The 27,399-nt window shown below is 41.5% G+C and overlaps 1 protein-coding gene across 1 annotated transcript in view; it reads right to left on the bottom strand.

The window, feature by feature from the left end:
• The window catches only part of col6a1 (collagen, type VI, alpha 1), a 56,864-nt gene that overhangs the window by 5,663 nt on the left and 23,802 nt on the right, over window positions 1-27,399 (bottom strand). The window contains exons 25-34 of the mRNA XM_060941756.1: window positions 27,254-27,316; window positions 9,736-9,801; window positions 6,478-6,513; window positions 3,239-3,275; window positions 2,693-2,701; window positions 2,405-2,538; window positions 2,169-2,278; window positions 1,874-2,066; window positions 1,382-1,556; window positions 1,249-1,278 (exon numbers count right to left, since the gene is read on the bottom strand). Of these exons, the coding sequence (XP_060797739.1) occupies window positions 1,249-1,278; window positions 1,382-1,556; window positions 1,874-2,066; window positions 2,169-2,278; window positions 2,405-2,538; window positions 2,693-2,701; window positions 3,239-3,275; window positions 6,478-6,513; window positions 9,736-9,801; window positions 27,254-27,316 (853 nt within the window). The remainder of the gene's footprint in view (window positions 1-1,248; window positions 1,279-1,381; window positions 1,557-1,873; window positions 2,067-2,168; window positions 2,279-2,404; window positions 2,539-2,692; window positions 2,702-3,238; window positions 3,276-6,477; window positions 6,514-9,735; window positions 9,802-27,253; window positions 27,317-27,399) is intronic.

The raw sequence follows: 27,399 nt of genomic DNA on the forward strand, positions 1-27,399 counted from the left end.
GTGCACAGGGGCATTGTCATGCTGGAACGGGTTTGGACCTTTTGGTTCCAGTGAAGACAAAAACAGGGCTCGAAATTTGCGGTGGTCCAGTCACCCGCGGCGACTTAATTTGTCATTTGGCGGGTAATTCCTGTCACTAGCCAGCCCGGCTGGCTAGTTGAAAATGAAAAATATATATCAAACAAAGATTCAGACTAGGGCTGTGTGATATATCGAATATACTCGATATATCTCCGAAAATTCTGTGTGAGATACATATAATTATTATATCATAACTATTGAGTATTTTATGGTCATCTGCCGACTTGCGTTTGTTTCATGTTTGTTGCGTTTGTTTAAAACCTGTTCCGGTGGTTTTCTCCCTGTCCCTCAGGCAGTAACGTGAGAGGCTGCCTAAGGGTAAAAAAAAAACAATAACGTCACACACTCGCCAACCAATCCCGGGCGACATCTAGGTGCTGAAAGGAACTTGCGGGCAGTGTTGTCAGACTGGGTGGTTTCCCGCCCATTTGGGCGGTTTTAAGTGCATTTTGGCGGGTTTTGAACATATTTTGGGCTGGAAAACGTCAGCAGTATCTGGCAACACTGCTTGCGGGAAGATTTTCTAGTTCCAGTTTCTGGTTTCTAGTCAGCGCTGACTCAGTTCGTGCAATCGCTGGTGTTGCATTGGCTACCGTGTAAGCTCTGTCAATTTCAGCGACAAATAAAAAATGGAAGCAGACGAATTGGTTCCTAAAAGAACTAGTAAGGGGTCAGTCATCTGGCATTTTTTTGGATATCGCGAGGAGGACGTGGAACAGCAAATGCCAATTTGTAAAGTGTGCAAAAAAAAACAGTATCAAAATACTCGGGTCTTGAAATAAATGCACATTAGTCATGAACAATGGTAACTACTCTCTTTTGTGTTACTTTTGACAGAAGTAAAATTCATACATGAACAAATTTTGGTGAGTTGATTTTCTTTTTGGCTAGTTACTTTGGAGGGTAACTAGTCCAGCTGGCTGGTGAAAAAATATATGAATTTCGAGCCCTGCAAAATGTAATGTTACAGCATAAAAAAAAAAATTCTACACAACTGTGTGCTTCCAATTTTGCGGCAACAGTTTTGAGAAGAACCACATATGGGTGTGATGGTCAAGTGTCCAAAAACCTTTGGCCATACTGGCTTAAACATTCACCTGTTTTCTATTTTAGTATAAGTAGACAGGGCAGAATCTTTCTTTCATCTAAAATTATATAAACACTTACTTGGACAAGTGTAATTGGGGCACTTCTTATCTGAAAAACAAAAACATGGGACAAATTGTTTTCATGTTCCATATACTGTAGGTCAGTTGCTTCCTAAAGGAAAGGAAAACATTATGCACTGTCTGCCTCTTACTTTGACACATATTGTTGGTTACATTTTGGAGGAAAGCATCATCCAGGAGCATGCCGAAGTTGTTAAGGACAAAGGAGGTGCCTGGTTTATCCCGATCACTTGAACAGCTCACGTCTTGCACCTGATCACTGTTGGGCTGTGTACCTGAATAGTCTATAACACCTACACCAACAACCTATCACAAAACAGGTACTGTATCATACAAGACATTTTTAACAAGTTATGCGAGTATTATATTCTTTAAAATGTAAACTGTAGTTATTAAAGTTGGAAAAGTCTTCTATGTTCCTTATGGTTCTGTTTAGTCCAATGAAATATAGCATATCTTCAAAGAAATAATCAATTTAAAAATGTGCTCTAAAGAAATAGAGACAAGCACCAGGCATTCTACTATTACTGAACAGGGTATGTTTTAAGGAGATAAAATGTATTATTTCATGCTAGAGGTAAGAAAAGACCCTTAAACTTTCTAAACGGCATGGATATTCTTACCTGTAGGCCTCGGCCACACAGTATGTTTAGAGGCACGCTGTCTCTCTTAGTATCTGAACGACCATCAGTCAGGACTAGCACCACACTGTTTGAGTAGTTCGTGTCTAGCCGTCTGATCAAATTATTCCATGAAAATTCAAGGGCTTCTCCGGTGTATGTGGCTTCAGCCAACCAATTCAACCGCTTAATAGCCCTTAAGGGGGGGGACAAGACGAGAAATCAGACATACAGGACAGGCAGGCAAATGTTTAACCAAAGGTACTTAATATTTCCATGAAGTATTTGATCAATGTACTCCTTGAGTTCTCTTATGTTGGTGATGTTGGGGTCACCAAGCTTCACAACCTCTTGAGCCCTTTCACCACTGTACTGCACCACACCAACATGAGAATCGGCTAAGCCAAACTGCACACAATATGGAAAGAGGCATTTGACTGCACAGAACACACAAACCCTTTATTTTTAAAATGGTAATTTTTCAATCCGTTTGTCCACATACAACTGAAAAAAAAATCACTTTAAGAGCCTTACTTTGACTTGCTGATCCCTGACCAATCTGTCAATAACAGCTACGATGAAGTCCTTAGCAATTGCAAAGTTGTTAGCACCGATACTCTCAGAGCTGTCCACAACAAAGGTAATGTTCAGGGGTCCACACTTGCACTCTAAACAAACACAAAGCAGCAAAATTTCAATTCTAAGAACAACTGTTTCTCTCTTTTTTTTTTCCTTAAAAGCACAAGTTCTAATCCAAACCAAATAGTGCTGGAGCCATTTCCTCTTGCACATTTGAAAGCCAGAGATGAGAAGTCTACTCACCACAACAAGCTGAAAGAAAAAATAAAAATAAAACCCTTGAGAATTAGATTTTCCATTGCACTGTGTGAAAGGAAGTAATAAAACAAGCAGAGATTAAAAATTAGCCCAGTAAAGACAAAGCAGCATATGCTGTTGCTCTGAAATGGTCTTCGAAAAGCATGCTTTTCTTGGCATTAAATCACAATTATTAGTTTAATTATTAGTAAGCTCTCAATTCACACCCATCTGTTCATATCAAGCTTCTCTCTTTCTATTACAACTATTGTATTTATATGTTTTGCCCAATCTAGTATGTATGTATGACATTTTTATGGGAATTCACAAAAATGGCTCAGTGGCCTTAATGAACAGCTGGTCATAGTCCTTATTTTCTAGTATGGCTTGTCGTTCTTTTTTCTTTTTTTTTTTTAACTTGCAAATAAATTTCCCCAAATCTGTCTTAAGTTGATAGTGTGCGCTCAGTTTTAACCTACCAGGGGGAGGATTAGGAAAAATATTATGGGTCAAAAGACTTTGGAAAAATGGCAATGGTCACAGCTTACTTACAGCACATCCTCATGATAATATCCAGGATCTCACAGTCCTACAAAAAAAAAAATTTAATTAATTTAAAAAAAAGCAACAAACCCCCCCTTGACTAAGAGCTTAACTCTGAGATACACAATAAATCTTACGTTCTAAGTCAGTCTTAAAAGAAACTCTGTAATACAGGACACCCACCTGAACTCTAGTTACTGGGAGAAACCGGTTTCTTATTTAAAAACATATTTTAAAACTAAAATGTATAAATAGATGCAAATTATGCCACCTGGCCATGATATAAAGGTCACTTTTGTGTATTTTCCTGTTTTCATTAAAGGTCCCCTTGCATCGTTTTTTCATTAATTGTGTGGTGGTCTATGAATGAATGCCCTGTGAGCCGGTTTTGGTGAAAAAAATGCTGTGGTTCTCCTGTTTCAGGCTGTTCTAGTTTGGTGGAGGAGTGGGTGGTGGGAGAACAACAGGATTTCAGCTCTTAATCATTAATATTCATGACATGTAAAGTGTTACCTCTGATTAGCTAACAGCAATCAGTAAACGTGTTACCTCTGATTGGCTAACAGCACTGTGACGCTACCTCCAGTGGGTCAGAACAAGCGGATGTGGGTGTCTTTGTAAAAACTGTTTCGATTGGCTATTATGGTCTCGACATCGATGTTTTGACCAATAACAATGTAGATGTGGCAGCGGGGGCATGGCTGAGCGTCAGTCTGTGAATGGAGGGCGGAGTCAGGGAAGGTAAGTGGCAGAATCACTGCACCTGACGGGAATTAACGTGTGTTTGTGTGTCTTCCCCAGTGACCGCGCCCTATAAGAGGAGAGGGAGAGCAGAGGAAGGGAGCTCTCTCCCCAACCAGAACGCTTGTGTGTATGTGCGTGCGCATGTGTGTGTGTGTGTGTGTGTGTGACTGGGAGGGAGTCGTTAATTTGTTCATTTATTTATTTATTTATTTATTTATTTAATTGAATACTCCCTGCGGCAGCGGCTCTCATCAAGGCATGAGGCACGGAGCGGAGCTCGCCTCGGCGGGTGTGGGGAGAATAACGTCCCCTGGCTGGGAGCTGACGGGCCCTGGCAGTGCTGGTTTGTTCGGGAGAGGGCAGGGGTCGCTGGCTGCCAAGTCTGGGGAGGCTGGGACCTAGGGTTAGGGTTGGGTGAATTACGTCCCGAGGCGCAGAGCTAGCCCGCCCAGGGAGCACTCTTTCTTTCGTTCGGGAGAGGGCAGAGGCCACTGGCTGCCGAGGCTGGGACCTCCCATGCCCAAGTTACGAGCGTGCAAAGTCAGGCTGGAGCCGCAGTTGAAATGAAACTGATGCGGAGCGCCGCGCCGCGCCTCGGGGCGAATTACGTCCCGTGGCGCGGAGCTAGCCCGCCCTGGCAGCACTGGTTCCTTCGGGAGGGGGCAGAGGTCGCTGGCTGCCAAGTCTGGGGAGGCTGGGACCTCCCCTGCCCGAGTTACGAGCGTGCAAAGTCGGGCTGGAGCCACCGTTAGAAACGAAACGGATGCGGAGCACCGCGCTGCGGCTTGGGGCGAATTACGTCTTTCTCCTCGCACTTTCTTCCCATGGGCAGTCACAAGCCAAGGTGGGCGAGGCCATGAATACTAATTTTCGAAGTGACGTAACTTCGTATGGCTTTTTCTGATCCTCTCGTTTTTCCGATTATTTTCTTTCATAAGCTAATACAGGGAATGGGAGTAGAATTACATTTTCACATGCAGCATGCATATGCAACTCAGAGTGAACTATGGTATTTCAAAAAGAGACAGTATTAAACGTTTCTGGTGGAAGGGCACCTTTAATAATCTGGCACGGCAGTACTAACAAGAGTGCTGCATATTCGAGAATGTATTTCTGTATTAAAATAACCCTTCACACACAGAATGATAAACGCTACTATCAATTAATGTAAGCACAAATGTTTGCATACCCTTAAGACACAATGAAGAAGACAGTTATAGCAAAAAAAAAAAAAAACGTATGCCCCGATTTACTAAAAACCCTAATAAAGCTGGGGAATATGCATGTGCAATCAGATTTTTAGATATGCTACTTATTCTCTTCAGCCGTTGCAAGTACAGATTCCTGAAAGAATAAATCTAAAACAGGGATGCATAAACTCATAAATAATTTTCATCAAGTACAACACTGATTAACTTCTACAAGAAGTCAAAAAAAATGTTCAAGCAAAAGAAAAGTATAGAGAGGAGTTGAGATCCGTTATTAAAAATATATATGAAGAACATTTTCTGTGGTAATATTAAGAAAGGAACTCATTGTGATACTGAGAGATCTCATCTCATCTCATTATCTCTAGCCACTTTATCCTGTTCTGCAGGGTCACAGGCAAGCTGGAGCCTATCCCAGCTGACTATGGGCGAAAGGTGGGGTACACCCTAGACAAGTCGCCAGGTCATCACAGGGCATACTGAGAGATAATTAACAGTAATTTTAACAAAATAACTTTTTTTTAAATCTTCAAATATCAGAATTTGGCTTATACAAGTTTAATACCTGTCAAGATTAATAAAATTAATCTACTGGCATAAACATCTCACTGGATTTTGTACCTTTATACAGAGCAGTTGCTTCGAGATCCTCTCAGAAACTCTTGAATTATTACTACATAAAACACAGGTACTGTTTGTTTGTTTTTTTAATTTAAAAACCATGCAGTAAGCCAAATGTGTGCTCACATTTGATAGCAAGTAGATAGCACGTAGATCGATAGCTCATGTTAACTGGATAACATCAGCTGTGTTAAACTATTCCAGCTTTTAAGCAGTTAAAACGGAAATACTTCAATGAGAATTGGCCTGGGGTGAGTTGAACAGTTTGTTATTTCCGCTGCAGGAAAATGGTGCTTGACTGTGAGCTCCTAGTCTGGAACCACTGTTCAGAAAGAACACTTCATACTTTCTTTCAAAACACTTTGGACATTTTGGTTTTGATTAATTCTCAAAGAGTGAATTATGTTAAGAAAACTGATTCAATCCTCATTACTTCAGATTGGATGACATCACTGCTACTAAAACAATGTCACTAGTGTTAACGTTAAAGAAGAAGTTATGATCATGTTTCAGTACAAACAGTAATTTCTCATTTGTATGTATTTTCTCAGGAGTCCAAAGGGGTGAAAAGGATTTGGCACTCTTAAACTTGTCGAATCAGATGAATCAGGATGTAGATGCATGCAACATGCAATGTATTTAATGGACAAGTCTGATAGTTCAAGCCCAACTTACATCAATTCCAGGAGGCCCAGGAGGTCCAGGAGGTCCCTGGTCATTAGAAAGGAAAGATTGAAAAAAATATGTATAAATGTGTGTCTGTGTGTGTGTGTGTGTGTGTGTATACAGCACCAATCATAAGTTTGAACACACCTTCTAATTCAATGTATTTTCTTTATTTTTATTAATTAAAATACACTTCATGTCTTAAAGTAACAATGGATGTCGTTTCTCTTTACTTAGTTGAGCAGTTCTTGACATAATTTGGATTACTACAGTTGTGGAATAGGGCTATTTACTGTATTATTATTATTATTATTATTATTTACTATTTGATCTCAAACACATTAAGAAGGCAAGAAACTCGTCCACTAATTAACTTTTGACGAGACACACCTGCTAATTGAAAAGCATTCCAGGTGACTACCTCACAAAGCTGGTTAAGATAATGCCAATAGTGTGCAAAGCATCATCAAGGGATATGCTGGCTATTTTGAAGAATCTAAAAGACCTAATGTATTTTATTTAACACTTTTCCCCACATAATTCTATATATGTTCTATATGTTATTTCATAGTTTTGATGCCTTCAGTATTGTAGAAAATAGTCAAAATACAGAAAAAGCTACGAATGAGTAGGTGTGTCCAAACTTTTGATTGATACTGTATATGTATATACAGAATACACTTAACTTGCACTACTGATCACACAGAAAATGTGAACATTATTTGCTCCTTCTATAGTGCTGGCCTGGATAGTACAAGGCAAGCCTTTCATTCTTCTTACATAGAAGGATTTCTGCCAGGGAAAAGTTGATCCAAGCCGTTAGAGACATCAAGCTCCAAATAAGAGCATTTTTGAGGTAGAAGTCTCCTCCTTCATGGATGGTGTCCAGAAGGGACCATGATGGAATTTCTGCCTGAGAGCAAGCAGGCTCTTCCCCCAGGCTTGTAACTCATGAAACAACATTCAGAACTGGTCCAAAATCTGTGCCCAGTATATATACACATACAACATCAGCACAGAAAAGGAGTTTTTACTGCTATTATTTTCTTAATACAGGATCTTACACACCTGATCCCACAGTTCAAAAGTAGTCAACTTTTTTTAAAATCTGTTTTTTGCCTTTTATTTAACATTCAGGAAAAAATATGAGAACGATTTGTTTACTGAACACTTTGTTCTCAAACTTTGGTTCTTTCTGAACTGTGAACAAGGCTCCAGCGTTGTACAACAGAATGGCATTTACCTCACCATTTGGAGATTTAATTCAGATGATGCCAGAGCCATCCATGTGAGCAAGACTGGCTGTGCTCTCAGGGTTAAGGGATTGCATACTGTCTCTCTCCTGTTAATTACAGCAACCCTAGCCAATCATGGATGTCTGTGAGGTTATCTACAGTGTCTTGCAAAAGTATTCATCCCCCTTGGTATTTGTCCTGTTTTGTTGTATTACAAGATGGAATTAAAATGGATTTGGGGGGGGTTAGCACTATTTGATTTACACAACATGCCTACCACTTTAAAGGTGAAAATTATTGTTTTATTGTGACACAAACAATAATTAAGATGAAAAAACAGAAATCTAGAGTGTGCATAGGTATTCACTCTCCAAAGTCAATACTTTGTAAAGTCACTTTTTGCTGCAATTGCAGCTGCAAGTCTCTTGGGGTATGTCTCTATTAGATGGCACATCTAGCCACTGGGATTTTTGCCTATTCCTCAAGGCAAAACTGCTCCAACTCCTTCAAGTTAGATGGGTTGCATTGGTGTACAGCAATCTTCAAGTTATGCCACAGATTCTCAATTGGATTAAGGTCTGGGCTTTGATTAGGCCATTCCAAGACATTTAAATGTTTCCCTTTAAACCACTTCAGTGTAGCTTTAGCAGTATGTTTAGGGTCATTGTCCTGCTGGAACATGAACCTTCGTCCCAGTCTCAAACCTCTGGCTGACTCAAACAGGTTTTCCTCCAGAATTGCCCTATATTTAGTGCCATCCATCTTTCCTTCAATCCTGACCAGCTTTCCTGTCCCTGCAGATGAAAAACATCCCCACAGCATGATGCTGCCACCACCATGCTTCACTGTAGGAATGGTGTTCTCAGGGTGTTGGGTTTGCGCCACACATGGCATTTCCCATGATGGCCAAAAAGATCAATTTTAGGCTTGTTTGATCAAAGAATCTCCTTTCATGTATTTGGGGAGTCTGCCACATGCTGTTGGTCAAATTCCAAACATGTTTTCTTAAGCAGTGGCTTTTTTCAGCCACTCTTCCATAAAGCCCCGCTCTGTGGAGTGTACGGCTTGAAGTGGTCCTACGGATAGATACTCCCATCTCCGCTGTGGATCTTTGCAGCTCCTTCAGTGTTATCTTTGGTGTCTTCGTTGCATTTCTGATTAATGCCCTGCTTGCCCAGTCTGTGAGTTTTGTTGGGCGGCCTTTTCTTGTCAGGTTTGTAGTGGTGACATTTTCTTTCCATTTTGTTATAATGGATTTAATGGTACTCCGTGGGATATTCAAAGTTTGGGATATTTTTTATAACCGAACCCTGATCTATACTTCTCCACATCTTTGTCTCTGACCTATTTGGAGTGCTCCTTGGTTTTCATGTTGCTTGCTTCATAGTGTTGCAGAGTCAGGGTCCTTCCAGAACAGGTTGATTTATACAGACATCATGTGACAGATCATGTGACACTTTGATTGCACACAGGTGGATCTTAATCATCTAATTATGTGACATGAAGTGAATTGGTTGGACCAGCTCTTATTTAGGGGTTTCATACAAAAGGGGGTAAATACCGATGCACACTCCAGATTTCTGTTTTTTTTTTCATCTTATTTATTCTTTGTGTCACAATAAAAGAACAATTTGCACCTTTAAAGTGGTAGGCATATTGTGTAAATCAAATGGTGCTAACCCTCAAAAATCCATTTTAATTATAGCATGTAATGCGACAAAACAGGACAAACACCAAGGGGGATGAATACTTTTGCAAGACACTGTATGTAGAGCAGGGCAAAGTGTCCTGCATACATGGAGGAGTGTGTTATTCTGCCCTGTGATATGCAGCATGAGCTGCAGTTTGGAAAGATGTGGAGGTTGGTTTCACTTGACTGCCTAGTTGAAGGTAACATGAAAAAGCACTGTGTTCAGGACATACAATAAAATGTACAATGATCTACGCTGGGTTATAGCAAGAGCAGTAAAATCAAATTGAGGGAAAATTTAATTAGGGTTTGTTTGTTTGTTTGTTTGTTTGTTTTACTCACAGGTAATCCTTCAGGCCCTCGATGTCCTTTTGCTCCTTTCGGCCCAGGTGATCCTGGTTTATCGTTCTACAAAATATAAGAAGACACCCAAAGTCAATAAAAGTTAAATACAACCCATGTAGAAATATTGAATAATTGCACAGAATAATCTTAACATGTAATATAATCTATTTTTGAAGCACAAGTATTTCTAGCTTCAAGCTTTCAGCTCCTATTAAATTAACTTGCACAAACCAATTAATACAAGTGCATCTATGCTGTTTTGACTAGATCATGGTCACACTGGTTGGATAATACCAACCAGCTGTGGTTCTTTTACAGCTGCCTCACTCATACTAGTTCTATTTCCCTCAAATTCCACACTTTAAAGCCGACAAGCATCAAAGTCATGATATGAAAGATTGTTTTGCCTTGCTGTAATTACTTCCACAGACATCTGACAAAGTCAAACCCCTTGGGTATGAAAGACACTGCAGAAACCCCATTAAATTAATCACACAAGAACTTTTAAAAATAGCCTTAATGAACAGAACATGGCTCACCCCTGAAAAACAACTGCAGATTTAGATATGAGGGAGACACAGGCATGATCGAGATGGTTCAAATTTGTAATATAGTCTGATAGAACCTCTCAAAAAGACAGTGCAGACCCCATGAGCAGCCCGAGGACAATGTATGCCCGATGTAATACTGTAGAATTAAACAAAGGTGCCACTATTGTCACTATTCTGTATAATTCAGTGAACTGAGTAATACAAACAATATATTCAAAATTGGCAAATTTGTAAACACGTGCAATGGTATGTCTCATTCAATATACTCATCATCCTTTAAATACTAAGCAGCGAGCAAAAAAGCTTCTGATGTTCCACCTTAAATTAGCCGACTAGCAGACTTTGCTACGTACTTCGAGGTAAACAGACATCCAATACAAAAAAAAAAGTTCCTCTCACTATCTTTGAAGGAAATACAAGATCAACTCATAACTTGTGTAATAAACCACATGAGTAATTGTTTACTGAGTACTATTGAGTCTTAACCTGCAGTCGTCATAAGTTTCAGTGTCCAACAGTCCATCATATGTAATAATGGCTGGTAAAATGAAACTATTATGGCCCTTTTCCACTACCCTTTTTCAGCTCACTTCAGCTCGCTTCAGCTCACTTCAGCCCGACACGGCTCGCGTTTCGACTACCAAAAACCAGCACGACTCAGCTCGTTTCAGCCCTGCTTAGCCCCTAATGGCCCTTTTCCACTACCCTTTTTCAGCTCACTTCAGCTCGCTTCAGCTCACTTCAGCCCGACACGGCTCGCGTTTCGACTACCAAAAACCAGCACGACTCAGCTCGTTTCAGCCCTGCTTAGCCCCTAAAACTCGCACCGTTTTGGAGTGGGGCTGAAGCGAGCCAAGCCGTGCCGAGTGAGGTTGGGGGCGTGAGCAGACACTCCCCTGTGCACTGATTGGTGAGGAGGAGTGTCCTCACATGCCCACACACGCCCCGCGAGCGCGCTGGGATCTGTAAACACCGCAAACCCGGAAGAAGAATAATTACGAATTACGAGAATTTCTGAAGCCTTATGCGCCTCGCCTCATCTATACGCTCTTGCCAGTATCTGTCCGCGTTGTCGGTGACAACAAGCCACAGCACCAAGACCAGCAACACTAACGACACCATGTCCTCCATGTTTATTGTTTACTATCCGGGTCGTGAGACTACCGCTTAAAAGCTCACTGAATCAGTGACATAGAGCATCGTGGACGAGTTCGCGGAGCGCAAGGCTCGTCGTATGCCCTTCAAATAATGCGCGCAGTAGGCTATTGATGTTTTATTATGAGCCATGTACAGTATGTCACCTAATGTTTTTTGTTTCTGAGTTACATGTTCGTTTGAAGGACTTAATGTACAAAATAACATAGTTGCACCCCGTAGTGTTGAAATTGGTAAACACAGTGCATTCAGTGAGGTTTGCACCGCCCTCCTTTTATTTCTGACTCTTCCTGTCACCGTTGCAACCTCTGAGCGCTCATTCGTATGCCCTTCAAATAATGTGCGCAGTATAGGCTATTGATGTTTTATTATGAGCCATGTACAGTATCCTAATGTTTTTTGTTTCTGAGTTACATGTTCGTTTGAAGGACTTGATGTACTAAATAACATAGTTGCACCCGGTAGTGTTGAAATTGGTAAACACCGCAGTTGCGGACATTTTGTAGCCTAAAATGATGTTATGATTGCTTTAATAAAGGGCCCGGTCATTTGCCCCGCCCCCGGCCCGGCTCTGACTTGTTCCGCCACTGTCACTGATGTCACTGTTTGCGCTGCTTAACGACATCACGTGACGTCCACCCACTTTCGCTAACTCCACCCAATGTGTCCACCCACTTCCAGCCAGCACGGTTCAGCGCGGTTGTAGTCGAAATGCAACTCCAACAGCCCCGCTCAGCCCGACTCAGCTCGACTCAGCACGGCACGGCTCAGCCACGTTTGTAGTGGAAAAGCGGCATAGTTGGTTAATAATCAATAATAAGAATGATCTCTCTGTCTGTCTGTCTGTCTCTCTCTCTCTCTCTCTCTCTCTCACACACACACACACACACCCCTACTTACCTTTAGGCAGCCAGATACATGCAGAAAGGCAGCTGTTTGTGCTTTTTGTCTTGTGTTTCAAGCCTACAATGCTCTCCTAGGCTACTGCCCTGTTTTCTCTGAATACCAAATAAATTAACTAAACATACATTTCTGTTAACTGTCCTTTTTCTGTAATTTGCATTTGGACAGTCTACACTTGGTTTGGACATTATGTGCTCAATCTGTTTCTCTTCCAAACAGATTTTAGAGGGAAAAGGATGGCAGGATAAATAACCAACTTTGTTCACACGCAATTGTATTTCACATTCTCAGTCACTTCTGATGTTTTGTTCTAGTGTATCAGCAGCATGGACAGCAAAATATCAGCTCAAATGTACATGAAATCTAGGGCTTCACTTGGCGTAAACAGCTGAGATGATGGTCAGATAAGCTGTATAAGTCTACAGTCTGGGCTGGAAAGAAATCAGGCTGTTTTGCTTCTTCATATCATTCCATGTACATTATTCCAAAAACAAAACTGGACACCAAAACTGGAACTGTGTTTTTATGTTTGAAAGAGAGGGGAGTTTTGCACTGCTAACCCATTCATACCAGCCAACTCTGGGCATAAGACTTTGTCATCCAAGGAAATGGCAGGTTTGGAAACTCTTCCACTGTTCAAGGAAGACTCTATGGCCAACATCAACAACAACTTTCCATTCTTACAGTCTCAGTTGATGGGCTGTGGCAATGGGGGCGTGGCCAAGCGGCAGTTTGTGAATGGAGGGCAGGGTCGGGGAAGGTAAGTGGCTAAGTCATTACACCTGGTGTCCATTAATGTGTGTGGGTGTGTTTGTTTGTTGCAGGGATCGAGCATAAAAGGAGGGGGAGAGCAGAGAAGAGGATCTCCCCGACCCCAATGCATGTGTGTTAATGAAGGAAGGAAGGAAGCTGAAAAGCTAAAATAAGTCAAATAAAAAGCATGTATGTGAACATCAACTCTCGCCTGCTGTGCTTCTGTGCTCCACCCACATCAGGAACTGTTACAGGGGCATACATAACAGCCATCCTCCCTCAGTCCCCTGCAGTGGCAATTTCCTGACATCATCCCTTTCCTCAGACATACCAGAACATCGGTTCTTCTCCAAGCTCTAATGCCAAAATGTTCCCCTTACCCTTTCTCTTACCTCTCTCAGAGAATTACAACAGCAACTCTTTGCAATGCCAGTGGTTTTTGCTCAGGCACTTGCTGTATTTTGCTCAACAACTTCCCATCTCCTACTTCTTCTGTAATGTGCTTGACCATAATGCATTGGTTGTCAGTAGCAGCTGGAATGAGACTGTTTTGGTTGCTTATAGAAGGGTTTCAGAGCAGACTGATTTTTATTTTTCCCAGATTTAATCTTAGCCAATTCCGACCCACACACAGGTCTCCCCTATCACATGGCAGATACCAATCAGGGAGGGCAAAGACCATCATGTGCTACCTCTAAGGCAAGCGAAGACAGCCAACTGCATCTTTTCAAACTGCTCATACAACATCAAGGGGTCAATGTAAAACGCTCTGCAGAAATCACTAACCACTACTGCATGCATGAGATCAAAAACACACTTGATTGGCTCATGTTGCTGTGATTCATGAAAGCTTGACCAATTTTGCTCTGATGGACTCCTTGACCATGGATGGCTATGGCCTCATCAGGATTCAAACTCATGAGCTCCAGATGATAGGGTGACAACTCTCCACTATTACACACTGAACTCCCAGAACCCTTGGAGCAGGAGGCATCAGAGGAGGTAATGGGTTTGTATTCCAGACAGCTAGGACCCATCATCAGTAACTTGTGAAACCTGACCTTGACTATACAGGGTTCACAATTCAAGAAAGTGTGTCAAGGTGACCTTTTGTGCTAATGCAGTGATCATTCCTGAGCGTTTCATATCTCAACCACTGCATTTGTCCCCAGTATCCCATATCATGTCACCTCTGAGTGACTCTAGTGCTGCAGGAAACTTCATTGAATATTAACTTGTTGATCAGTTAGACACCTCCATCTCACCAGTCTCGCCCACTATATGGATTCAAGCACTGTATGAGAGACTCGTTGGATCTGGCTCAGACTGACTCCAACTTGCATCACACGACCTCTTATCCTCTTTGTCAGCAAGAGGAACATTCCCTCTTTGTAATCAAGTCTACGCAGTACCATAGTATTCTGGGACTTCTCTAGTTCCTTAAAATATAACCCACAGATTTAATGGGACTATTAAATATTGTTTCCTGGCCAGATTCTTGTTTGCACTCATGTATATTAAAGCCCCAACTGCTAGTTACATCCAACTCTGTTAAAAGGCCTTCCAATCTGATTCCTGTAGAGATCTCTATCTTGTATCATGACCTCTTGGAGGATTTTAATTAGAAGAAGGCCACTGTGCTTCTCCTATGCCAGCTGTATGACTACTCTATACAGCTCAAGTGGGTTACTCACCTCCCAGGGTTAGGCCCTGTCCTCTGTCCCCAGTAGAAGGTAAGGCTTTGGATAACTGTATTTCAGAGGTCTTTGGTCCAAAGTATATCAGGCTCTCAAAGTCTCCAGCTGCTGTAGAACCCTTTTTTGTGTTGAAAAAAAGGGGCCTTCAGCCATGTGTTGACTACAGAAAACTTAATAGCATTATCATGAAGTATCCCTGTCCACTCCCTTTCATGCCTTCATCCCTTGAACAGCTGAGAGGACCTAGCTATTTTGCCAAGTTTAATCTCAGTGGTGTGTATAATCTTATCAGGATTGATGAATGAAAAACGTAATTTATCATCAACCCTGCTAGGCAATAAACAAGAAAAAATAGAGGGAAAATCGTATGTCGTGGCTGTGATTTCTTAGCAGCAGGGAAATCCACCAAAAATGTACCGCATAGCATTTTTCTCTGGCAAGCTATGATACTGGTAACCTGGAACTGATGACCATAAAACTTGCACCCTGAGAGTAGCGCCACTCACTTCAAGGTCACCTGGTTTGCGTTACCTGCTGTGGGTCAAAAGAGCACAAAGTTCCCTAAGCCATTTCTTAACTGGTTTGACCCTATTAATGTGCATGTTGGGTTGTCCTTGCTTATTGACTGCCCAACCATGAATGAATGGATAAAGTGGAATGAACAGATTTGGGGGAAAAACCATCAAAGATTGGAGAACCTTGTACTCCACAGAAATAGCAAGCAGATATTTGTCATGGAGGCACCCCACTAAACTTTTATAGTTTTGAGTGGAATAAATTGCTACTTAAAGTATACAGTTCCTTCAGCAGTACCATATTTCACTCTTGTTTCATGTCTCCTTGTTAAAGCCCAAGGGATCAAGCTGAGAACCTCTACGTGGTGATCCTAGTAACGACTTAGGTCAGCTAATCTCAGCAACTCAATTTCCAGATCAAGGAAGCTATACATACTTGAAGTTATGACTAGCAGCAATATCAGTATCCTACAGCTGAATGCTGAAGGACTAACAAGAACTAAAAAAGACCTCATCCGCCACTTTGCAGATAAAAATAACATCAGCGTTATACTCCTGCAAGAGACCCATGCCGTTGCAGAAGAGAACCTTAACATCGAAGGCTATAATACCATAGCCTTTATACCAAGCAAACATCATGGACTAGCGACATACGCACATGATGTAACATCTATTCAAAGATCGCCAGAGAACAACTGAATACAGTGGATCTGTGCCACCATTGGAGATGTCTCATCTCATCTCATTATCTCTAGCCGCTTTATCCTGTTCTACAGGGTCGCAGGCAAGCTGGAGCCTATCCCAGCTGACTACGGGCGAAAGGCGGGGTACACCCTGGACAAGTTGCCAGGTCATCACAGGGCTGACACATAGACACAGACAACCATTCACACTCACATTCACACCTACGGTCAATTTAGAGTCACCAGTTAACCTAACCTGCATGTCTTTAGACTGTGGGGGAAACCGGAGCACCCGGAGGAAACCCACGCGGACACGGGGAGAACATGCAAACTCCACACAGAAAGGCCCTCGCCGGCCACGGGGCTCGAACCCGGACCTTCTTACTGTGAGGCGACAGCGCTAACCGCTACATCACCGTGCCGCCCCATTGGAGATGTGTCTGTAGTAAATATATACAAGCCCCCGCTTGAAATAGTCTGCATTCATCACCTCCCTTCGGTTACTTCTACAACTATTGCTTGCGGCGATTTCAACAGCAGAAATACCCTACGGGGCTACCTGGATACCAATACTAATGGAGAGATGATTGCCCAATGGGCCGAAGCATCGGACCTCTACCTGTTCTACAATGCCAATGACGGCAAGTCATTTTTCTCTGGTCGACATAAGACCTGGACTAACCCCGATCTATGTTTTGTCTCAAACTCATTGGCGAGCTCATGTAAAAGATCTGTACTGGATAAATTTCCCCGATCTGGGCACTGCCCAATTATAATCAGTACCGAAGTAGGGATGAAGGTCAATAGTCTCGGGAAAAAGAGATGGAATTTTCGTAAAGCAGATTGGAGTAAATTTACCTTGCTCGCCGACTCGCTATTCTCCGAGCTCCCAGACCCCTCTCGACCAGCGTCAGAGACGTACAAGGCTTTCACATCCATGCTTAACTCAGCCGCTAAGGCCTCCATTGCCCGGGGCAGACGTAACAGCTATATCCCCTGCTGGGACAGTGAGTGCGAGGCAGCCTTCCAAGCCTATAACGCCGCTAGAATTGAGGAGAAACCATCCAAAAGCAACCACTTAATGCAGATCCTCAGAGAAAAGAGGCAAGCACGCTGGGATGAAAGGGTCATATCAATCGACTTTACCCATTCAAGCCGGAAGGCATGGAGTATGATCAACCACCTTTCAGGACAAAGCAGCAAACCCAAGCCTTGCCTTGTTACTGCTAATTCTATCTTGTCTGTGCTTGTGGAGAACGGGAAATGGAGAGACAAGAGCACCAAATCCAAGCGTCACACCTATGAGGTTAACAGGGAAATAAGAGAAGCCACTGCATCACAACCTGCCTCATCTGGCCTCTCTGGACCAGTGACTTTAGAACAACTCATAGATGCTATCCTGTGCCTGAAAAACGGCAAAGCTCCTGGAATAGACCTGGTCCACACAGAATTCCTCAAGCACTTGGGGTTCAACGTCCTTAACTGGCTACGCCTGTTCCTCTCAAACTGCCTGTCAACCCTGACCATCCCTGCTATCTGGCGCAAGGCCAATGTGGTTGCTATCCTCAAACCTAAAAAACCTGCTGAAGATCCCAAGAGCTACAGGCCAATCTCACTGCTTTGTATACCATACAAGCTGATGGAGAGGGTAATCCTGGCACGCATCAACGACATGGTGGAAATAAATCTTCCACAATTCCAGGCAGGTTTTCGTAAAGGTAGATCCACAACAGACCAAATAGTTCGCCTTGTAAATGACATAGAAGGTGCCTTTCAGAAGAAAGAAAAAGTTGGAGTCGTATACATCGATCTAACAGCCGCCTACGACACCGTGTGGCATCGTGGCCTCTATCTGAAGCTCCTACAAACGATCCCTGATGTGAAGCTTGTGAAGTTCATTATGCTCATGCTCCAGAACCGATCCTTCTATGTCACCACCTCAAGCAGTGAGCGAAGCAGAAATCGCCAGCTCCGAAACGGCTTACCACAGGGATCTGTACTTGCTCCCATCCTCTTCAACATCTACATCATGGACTACCCTGCTACCTCAGCAACTAAGTACCTGTATGCGGACGACAGTGCAATTGCGGCCCAAGCCAAAACATACGAGGAGATCCAGACCATCCTAGAGACAGATTTATCTATTCTCTGCAGCTATTTTCGTCTTTGGCATCTGAAAGTAAGTGAGTCAAAGACTGTCTGTTCGATCTACCACCTGTTGACCCGACTTGCCAAAACGGAGCTTGAAGTGAGAATGGAGGGCAAGAAGCTAAGCTTCGACCCTGTACCTGTTTACCTAAGCGTCACATTTGACTGCAGCTTAACATTTGGGCCTCACTTAAAGAACGTCGTCAACAAAACATCCAAGCGCGTCAACCTAATAAGGAAACTCTGTGGCCTAGAGTGGGGAGCCAGTTTCACGACACTGCGCACATCAGTCCTCGCACTTGTATACTCTTGAGGTTTCTTCCTCATGTCGTTTGAGGGAGTTTTTCCTTGCCACCGTCACCACAGGCTTGCTCATTGGGGATAGATTAGGGACAAAATTAGCTCATGTTTTAAGTCGTTCAAATTCTGTAAAGCTGCTTTGCGACAATGTTTATTGTTAAAAGCGCTATACAAATAAACTTGACTTGACTTGACTACTCTACTGCCGAATATGCTGCAGCGGCCTGGTCTCATAGTATTCACACCAAATCAGTTGATGTTGTCCTCAATGAAGCAATGCACATCATCTCTGGCACTCTGAAGCCAACTCCAACAGAGATGCTACCCGTACTATCCAGAATCCATCCATCAAAAATAAGGCGCGACTTTCAGATCCTCAAACTCGCAGAGAAGGCAATTCAACCTGGCAGAAATAGCATCATCCCAGTACCGCAGGACATACTCCAACGGATCTCGAGGCAACATTTCGCCACTAGAGCTGCCGAGCTTATAAGATCTGGCCCTGCCTCCGACACATGGATGGAAAGGAGATGGAGTGATGAATGGAAGGACTTAAACACCAACCTGCACTCCTTCATCAGCACCCCTTCTCTAAGACCACCTGGACATACCCTCTCGCGGAAGGCATGGGTTCAGCTCAACCACCTCCAAACAGGCTGGGGGAGGACCAAGTCATTCCTGAAGATGACAGGAGCAAGCCCCTCAGACGCCTGCCAATGTGGGGCTAGCCAGACGGTCTCGCACATCATCAATGAGTGCCCGACCTTTGGCACCCCACATGGCCATAGAGGCCTGGCATTGTTGGACCGAGACACGATCAACTGGCTGCTTAACGTAGCAATTCCTATATGATGGAAATTACACAATTGAACGTTAAAGCCCATGAATCCATATTCATTATTGTAAGGAGGGTGATAGGGAACACACTGCCCACCACTGGACATTGCGGTGGCAATGGCATATTCAGTTTGAAACCTGTTAGACCCATTGAGGAGGACACATGCAATACCTTGTTGACTGGTAAAGATACAGCCCTGAGGAGAGGAGCAGGGTCAAGTACAGTCTTCATAAATTTTTACCATTCACATCTCAACAAGCCTGCTCTTAACCACTGAGGACGTACTTGCAGTTGGCGTTATCACATGCCCAACTAGGACTTGCTGGGAGAGAACCCCAGGATCCCCCAGATTTCAGTCATTCTCACTTCTCCAATCAGTCAGCCAGTCAGCCTCATTCAAGTTTACCAGCCTACTAAATTATCTCACTTAGCTCATTAACTTCTGAATATACAGTGTAATTACTCCTGTCAGATCATTTCTAAATCTTGTTTGTCTTCTGCATACAATTCTAAACCTCATGCCATTTGTCTGCTGGTTTAGGTTTTTCTGGATTTAACCTCTGCTATGTTTGTTATGGTTTATTTTCCTGTTGAGACACTCTGATTTGTTCTTCTTTTGCTTGGATACTCTTACTATATTAATTCTATGGTTTTGACCTTTTTCTGTATTTACCAATACTCCTTTGCCTGCTATTTTGGACTGTCTGATCTTGTTTCAAGTAACTATTTGTTGAGTTTCAACTTGCAACTTAACATGAAAGACACATGTCTGTCTTCTTTACATGAACCAAAACAGAAGAAGACAGAGCATAGGAAGAGTACTAGAACTCCCTTTCACAATATTAACATTATCTTCAAGACAACGCATACAAACACAATTGTATACTATATTCAGGACAAACACTGGCATCATTTTGCAGCGTGTGTGAAGTGAAAATAAATATATATCAATAACAGTAAGCATCCCTACATTAAAAGAACTGAGCAGATTAGTGTGTTTCTTGATTATACATCCAATTATTTCAGTTTATCTTAAATTTACAACCCCAAATCAGAAAAAGTTGGGATGGTATGTTGAAATTGAAATTAAAACTGAAAACAACAATTTGTAAATAATATTTGACCTGTATTGCATTGAAAATTGGGATGGTAAAACATTTACCACTTTGTAATGTTGCCATTCCTTCTCATAACACTTAAAAGACTTTTAGGGACTGAAGACACCAAGTGATGAAGCGTTTCAGGTGTTATTTTGTCCCATTCTTCCTGCAAACAGGTCTTAAGGTTGTGTAACAGTATGCAGTCATCATTGTCACATTTTTCGTTTTAAAATTTGCAATACATTTTCTATTGGGGAAAGGTCAGGACTGCAGGCTGGCCAGTCCAGCACTCACACCCTCTTCTTCTGCAATAATGCTTTTGGAATGTAGTTTTGCATTGTCTTGTTGAATTATCCCTGGAAAAGATGTCGTCTTGAAGGCAGCATCTGTTGTTTCAAAATCTCAATGTACATTTCTCCATTAATGTTGCCATCACAGAAGTGTAAGTTACCTTTGCCAAGGGCACTGACACAACCCCATATCATGACAGGCCCTGGCTTTTGGACTTGTTGGTAACAGTCTGGATGGTCCTTTTTGTCTTTGGTCCAGAGCACACAATGTCCATTTCTTCCAAAAAAAGACTTGGAATGCTGTTTCTTCTGACCACAATACATGTTTCCACTGTGTGATGGTCCATCTTAGATACTTCTGAGCCCAGAGAAGTCAATGGTGTTTCTGGACACAGGTAACATAAGGTTTCCTTTTTGCACAGTAAAGTTTTAACTGGCATTTGTGGATATAACTCTGTATTGTAGCTTGACAAAGGTTTGCCAAAGTAACCCCGACCCCATGTGGTTATATCAGCTGTAGATGAATGACGGTTCTTGATGCAGTGCTATCTGAGGGGTCAAAGATCACGGGTGTTCAGCTTAGGCTTGTGCTCTTGCCCTTTACACAATGAAATTCCTCTAGAATCTTTGAATCATTTAATGATATTATGCCCCTCAGAGGGCAAAATATCCAAGTCCCTTCCTATCTTTCTTTGAGGAACATTATTTTTAAACATTTTAATAATTTTCTCACACATTTGTTGACAAACTGGAGATCTTCAGCTCATCTTTGCTCCTCAAAGTCTAGGACTTTCTGCTTTTGTAACAAATCATGAATACAATCACTAGGTAACATCACCTGTTTCAAATTACATCATAATTTAATTATTTTACCTCATTACTAGCCCTAAATTGCCTCATCCTAACTTTTTTTGGAACATGTTACAGACCTGAAATGCAGGAATGGATGTATATAAACAAATGAGACTACCAATGATGGCGTAGCTCACTCCGGCCCCATCTAGTCCAGAAGGAACGATCTAAAGTGGGCCACCTTGTGCAATAAATGTTGCAAGCTATATACAAGCTCTATACACCCTAGGAATACCTACTTTTTTGCCAGAAAGAATCCAAAATGACAAGGAATTGACTGAGAAGAACCGATTTTTGTTGAACTGCTCATTAAGACTTAAATTAGTCCATAACTTCATTAGTAATTGAATTAAGCAAATCTGGATAGAAGTTATATGCACCCCAGGCAGACCTACCTTCCTGCCAGAAAGAAGAATAATTGGTGAAGAATTGAGAGAGAAGAAGCGATTTTCGTGAAATGTGAATGACGCCGGACGGACGACAGACGACAGATAGATGACAGACAGCACGATGGTATAAAGTTCATTGCCTGTCGACCGGATGAGCTAATAAAATGAAGTTGACCAGACAAAACATGAAATCTCATGGGTTCATACTGTCTGCAATGAAAGACAAGTCAAATTAAATTTAGAAATCACGTATGCATTTTCCATACCATCCCAACTTTTTCTGATTTGGGGTTGTACATTTTTAAAAACTAAGATCTTCACTGATTTTAGACTTTTACTGTCAGAAGTAAACATAATTGCTTCACTGCGTGTTCTTTCAGTGGTTACACTCACCAGTTTTTACCTTTTCAGGGGGAAAAAAGGGTTTTAGCCAGGCTTTTTGGACTTAGATGTGAAACTACACTGTAAAAAATGAATCTGGAATCACCATAATTTTGCAAATCATTTTTTTGGTCTGTACAACATTTCTGTGCTCCAAAAGCATACACGTTATGGCCAAAAACAAGGCCCTTAATCAAGAGGCCTCTGAGGATGAGTTCAAACATTTCTTATTCAGCTTGTGCTTCTTGTTCAGATGATTATTATAACAAGTAGATTATTGGTCAGGTGACATGACTGGAGTTATGGCAATGTTTTCTAATCTTCTCTTACTTTTTGTAGACACACCATTCCTTGTTTTACGGAAAGGTTTAAAAGTCCCTCTGATATCATATGTTTTTACTTGTCAAATGTGGTTCAGCCCATAAGCACTGGGGAGGTAGAAATGTTGAGATAAGGGAGATGCATAAAGAATTTTTGCCTAATATGTCTGAATTTAAGGGCGGCACGGTGGTGTAGTGGTTAGCACGGTCGCCTCACAGCAAGAAGGTCTGGGTTCGAGCCCCGTGGCCGGCGAGGGCCTTTCTGTGCGGAGTTTGCATGTTCTCCTCGTGCCCGCATGGGTTTCCTCCGGGTGCTCCGGTTTCCCCCACAGTCCAAAAGACATGCAGGTTAGGTTAACTGGTGACTCTAAATTGACCGTAGGTATGAATGTGAGTGTGAATGGTTGTCTGTGTCTCTGCGTCAGCCTTGTGATGACCTGGCGACTTGTCCAGGGTGTACCCCGCCTTTCGCCCATAGTCAGCTGGGATAGGCTCCAGCTTGCCTGCGACCCTGTAGAAGAGGATAAAGCGGCTAGAGATAATGAGATGAGATGTCTGAATTTACTGTCTTTGACAGAGTTAAACAAATAAGCCTGTTTTCCAAGAATACTCTTTACATTCGACTGAATGTTGTGATACTGTGAGCCTGAAAACACACAACTGAAAGCACTTTTAATTATGACTACTTACAAGTAACCAATCAAACCAATCTCATTACTGAAATACAAACAAGTGTAACAGTTCATCAAACACATACTGAATTTTACTTGTTGGACCCATTTATTTAACCAACTGTAAAATCACCATGTGGGCTCCAGGTGTGAGCTAAGCTTGCATGACATTACATTGGATTGCATGGGAAAGTTGGCCCAAATCCTAGTTTGCGTGCCAGCCTTTACCCTCCCTCTTTATTACTTTATTTGGATCTGAGAACACAAACCTCATCAAAATACAAATTATTACAGTACTGTTCTGCAAAAGCACACAAACTTGTTAAGGAGCCAAATGTCCAATAATACATAATCTAGCATTTCCTCAGGCTGTCCTTTTGGGACCAGACTCTCCAACTAGACTTCTCCATCATCCATAACTCATGAACAATAAACAAACCCATGCTAGAATGAACTCTTCACAGAACATTTTCAGCCACTGTTCATTAGCAACCCAGTGAGACTGAACTGTTTATTCAATTGGACAGGATTTCCAACATCATGTAAACACAGACAACGTGAAAAATGCTCAAGACTTAATGCTGTTTAGTTGAATGGCTGCACGGTACATATAGCAAATATGAAGCAGTTATGTGTAAACACAACTCCTCCAAAAGAGCACAACACACTGCTTTAAAGAAGACTATATTCCAAACACAAGTGCTTAAAACCATTTCAGTGTAATTGTATTTTATTTAAATTAAGAACCTGTAATGACATAACTTAAAGCTAGAGTAAGCAATTTATTTTAGAAGCATTTTTTGTTATATTTCTTGAAATTCTCTTTACATCTTGAAAGCAATTAATAAACCATATGCACTGATGAAAATTTTTTTTTTTTAAATCCATCACCAGCTGCAGTCGCAGGGCTGTAAAAACCCTGTCCAATCATTTAATTTGGTCTGCATGAAATAACTGGATGGCCTACCTGCCTGTCTACCTGCCTAGCTGTGTTCACTCTGCCCATGCACTCATTGCATGTGACCAGAGTCTTCCACAAGGCTAGGCAGATATATTGCTAAAGCCAGCCAGCTAATTGCCCAAGAATGGCAAAAGAAAGGCAGCCAAAATTTCCATTTACACTTATTATACCTGCAACAGGTTTCACTGCTAAACAAAGCAAGAAAAGAAAGATTGAAGTAGAAAAGGCTATGATGAAAAAGAGGTTGGATAAAGCAAGAAGTCAAACTAGAGTGAACATCGGTATGGCTTTTCAATGATGGCGACAACTGAAGGAGTTGAAAAGGCCTGAAAAGTGACACCATAATTGCTGGATTTCTGTTGAGCAGGTAATTATCTGGTTTATTCTGTTTTGGGTGGGAATTTGTTATTTTCCTGATCTATGTAATCAACTTAACTAACTACATATGTCAGTACTGTATGTATTAGCCTAACACTAATGTTAGCTACACTACGTAATCTATCTGTGTATATGTTTGCTAGTGGCTGCATTGTAGTTGGGAGTGAATGTTGTTTGATGGTATTTATCTTCATCGATATTGACTTTGAACGAGACATTTTACAAATGTGGTGATGTAGTTTATTTGTGTGTTTTGTAGTTATGAGAAAGATTCATCTTGCAGACTCATCCTCTAGCAGTAGTCAGGCAGTGTGTATTCATGTGCTTTGGAGGAGTGGCTTTGGAGGGAGGGGCGTGGGATTTTTCAGTTGGATACTTTCAAAATCAAGCTTACTCTTGCTGGTTTGTTCAATTGTTGCCTACCCTAGCTTTAATAATGTGTTCCAATATAATGCAAGACTAATCTTAATTAATTTTTGTTCTGCATTTGTTGAGCTTTCTCTACAAAAATATCTTGCAAACTTTTCCAACACGTTGTCTTCCACTTTCCTGTTTGGTCAGTTTCAACCCATTCCACCATACTGGTAGTCATGAATGGCAACTTTCCCCATGTTTTTCCCCCAGCCAATCCAATGCTATTCACACTGTTGTTCTAACATATAATACATCACATATGTACTGAAACTAGAGAACCTCTTTGATGTGGCTTGAACCAAATACACTTGAAATCACACACTGTAAAAAATGATTTGTTGTTTTAACTTAAAGTTAGTGCAAGGGCTGCCTTAAAATCGAGTTCATTGAAATTCACATAGTAAGTTAAATTGTTGTGAACTTACTATATTAATTTCAGTGAACTCAAAATTTTAAGGCAGCCTTTGCACTAACTTTAAGTTAAAACAACAAATCATTTTTTACAGTGCATGGCAATGTGTGTGTGTGTGTGTGTGTGTGTGTGTGTGTGTGTGTGTGTGTGTGACACACACACAAAAAAAACCCTGCTCCTGTGTCTAATCTCAATATCGAACTGGCTGTACAAGTGGTGTTTTGTTAGGGCTGAAGATTCATCTGTCAGATGGAGCATATGTGATTTATTACAATCAGCATGGTGGCTGAGGAGTTTGGCATCAGTAAAGTGCATTGTTGGCTGAACTTTGACTTTCCAAAGAAACACTTTATGGAGAACAATCTAAGAGTTGCTACCAAAACTATTTATCATCAAAGGGCTGGTTCACAATCACTTTTCATGTCCACAATAGTCCAAAAATCAAACTTCAGATTTTTGTGTCTCTCTGCTGCCAAAAATTACTTTTTGAGATGGAAATTAACTGTGCAGAAGTTCAGATTTACAGGTCATATATTGGACATGTTACCTGTGGTCAGAAGGCAGCATATAGTGTATTTCTAATATTGACTCACTTTCTTATAGTCCACAAGAGTAAGGTATAAAAAGTGAAAAACTGTTGAAATGTTTGTGATTTTAAGTACAAATTTTCAAGTCCTGTGCAGTGATGTTATTTAGAACGAGAGTGCTCTGAAAGCACAATATCCCCTGCTGGCAACTATGCCATAATTTTGGTAAAATGTGAACGAAATAACAATACTACCGACATATAACAATGCCTCTTGTCAAGTTTCGTGAAATTCCTCCAAAAAATTGTGAGAGGAGTTGATTTCAGAAGGAAAACATATTTTCATGAAATTGGCAAATTATAATTTTGTTAAATCAAGGGCTGTAATTCTGGTAAAATGTGACCAAATTTAACGAAATTACAATATGCATATTAGCAATGTATACCAAAGAATCCTGCCAAGTTTGGAGACATTCCTCCAAAAATTGTGAGAGGAATTGATTTCAGAATGTGAGCACCCTTCCCGGGACGGACAGAAATCGCCACGACATAATCCCCCTTTGGGCCTTTCGGTCAGCGGGGGATAAAAACTTATAAAAGACGTTATTGCTGTAGGTAGGGCTGATGTGTCCCTGTAAAATAAGGTATAACAAACTCCAGCAGATATATACTAGACCAAGTTGCAGGAGTTAGTTGGTGTTATTCAAAAAGACAACCATGACAGCCCAAATAATACAACAGCAGTTTATTCAAAATGTAAGCATTAAGCTTAACTTTTCACTTTCTGTTAATCATAGGATTCATAAGTCATTTTCCATTTTTTTAGTTCAAAAATGGAAAGAAATAGCCTAGAGCAATGTCCTCAAAATGTTTCTCACACCATTAAATACTGTCACAAGGCATCCTTTTGAATCAAAGTCTAATTTATGTAGTAAAAATATGTTACCTGTCTGCTAAAGGTTTCCCTTGTGTCCATAACAAGATAGATACAGCTGCCTACACTTACGTAAATCTGGTGCCAGAAACCATGCTACCATCAAAGAGAAAAGCTGCACAGGTCTCAGTAAACACTTTATAGTTGACACAAAAATAGTGAGTTGAATGAAGGATAGACAATTAAAGGGCAGGGAGGAAAGGGAGGGAAGTGATAGACAGATGAAGGTCAGAAATAGGACAGGAGGTGTGGTCAAGAAAGGTATTTGCAATATGGTTTTCTGGTGAGAAAACAACAATTGCACCAGTGCTACTGAACTATTTTGACTCTTCTTAGGTACTCACATCTGAACCAGGTTCACCAGGTTCGCCGTCATCCCCTTTGGGCCCTGGTGTTCCTCTGCTTCCCTGAAGAGGACGAGAGAATGAATAAGGAATTGAGCTTTACAGACTGGACAACAGACTAGGTATAATCTCACCATTAATATTAT

Source organism: Neoarius graeffei, chromosome 15 (genome assembly GCF_027579695.1).
Source record: "Neoarius graeffei isolate fNeoGra1 chromosome 15, fNeoGra1.pri, whole genome shotgun sequence".
Lineage (NCBI taxonomy): Eukaryota > Metazoa > Chordata > Actinopteri > Siluriformes > Ariidae > Neoarius > Neoarius graeffei.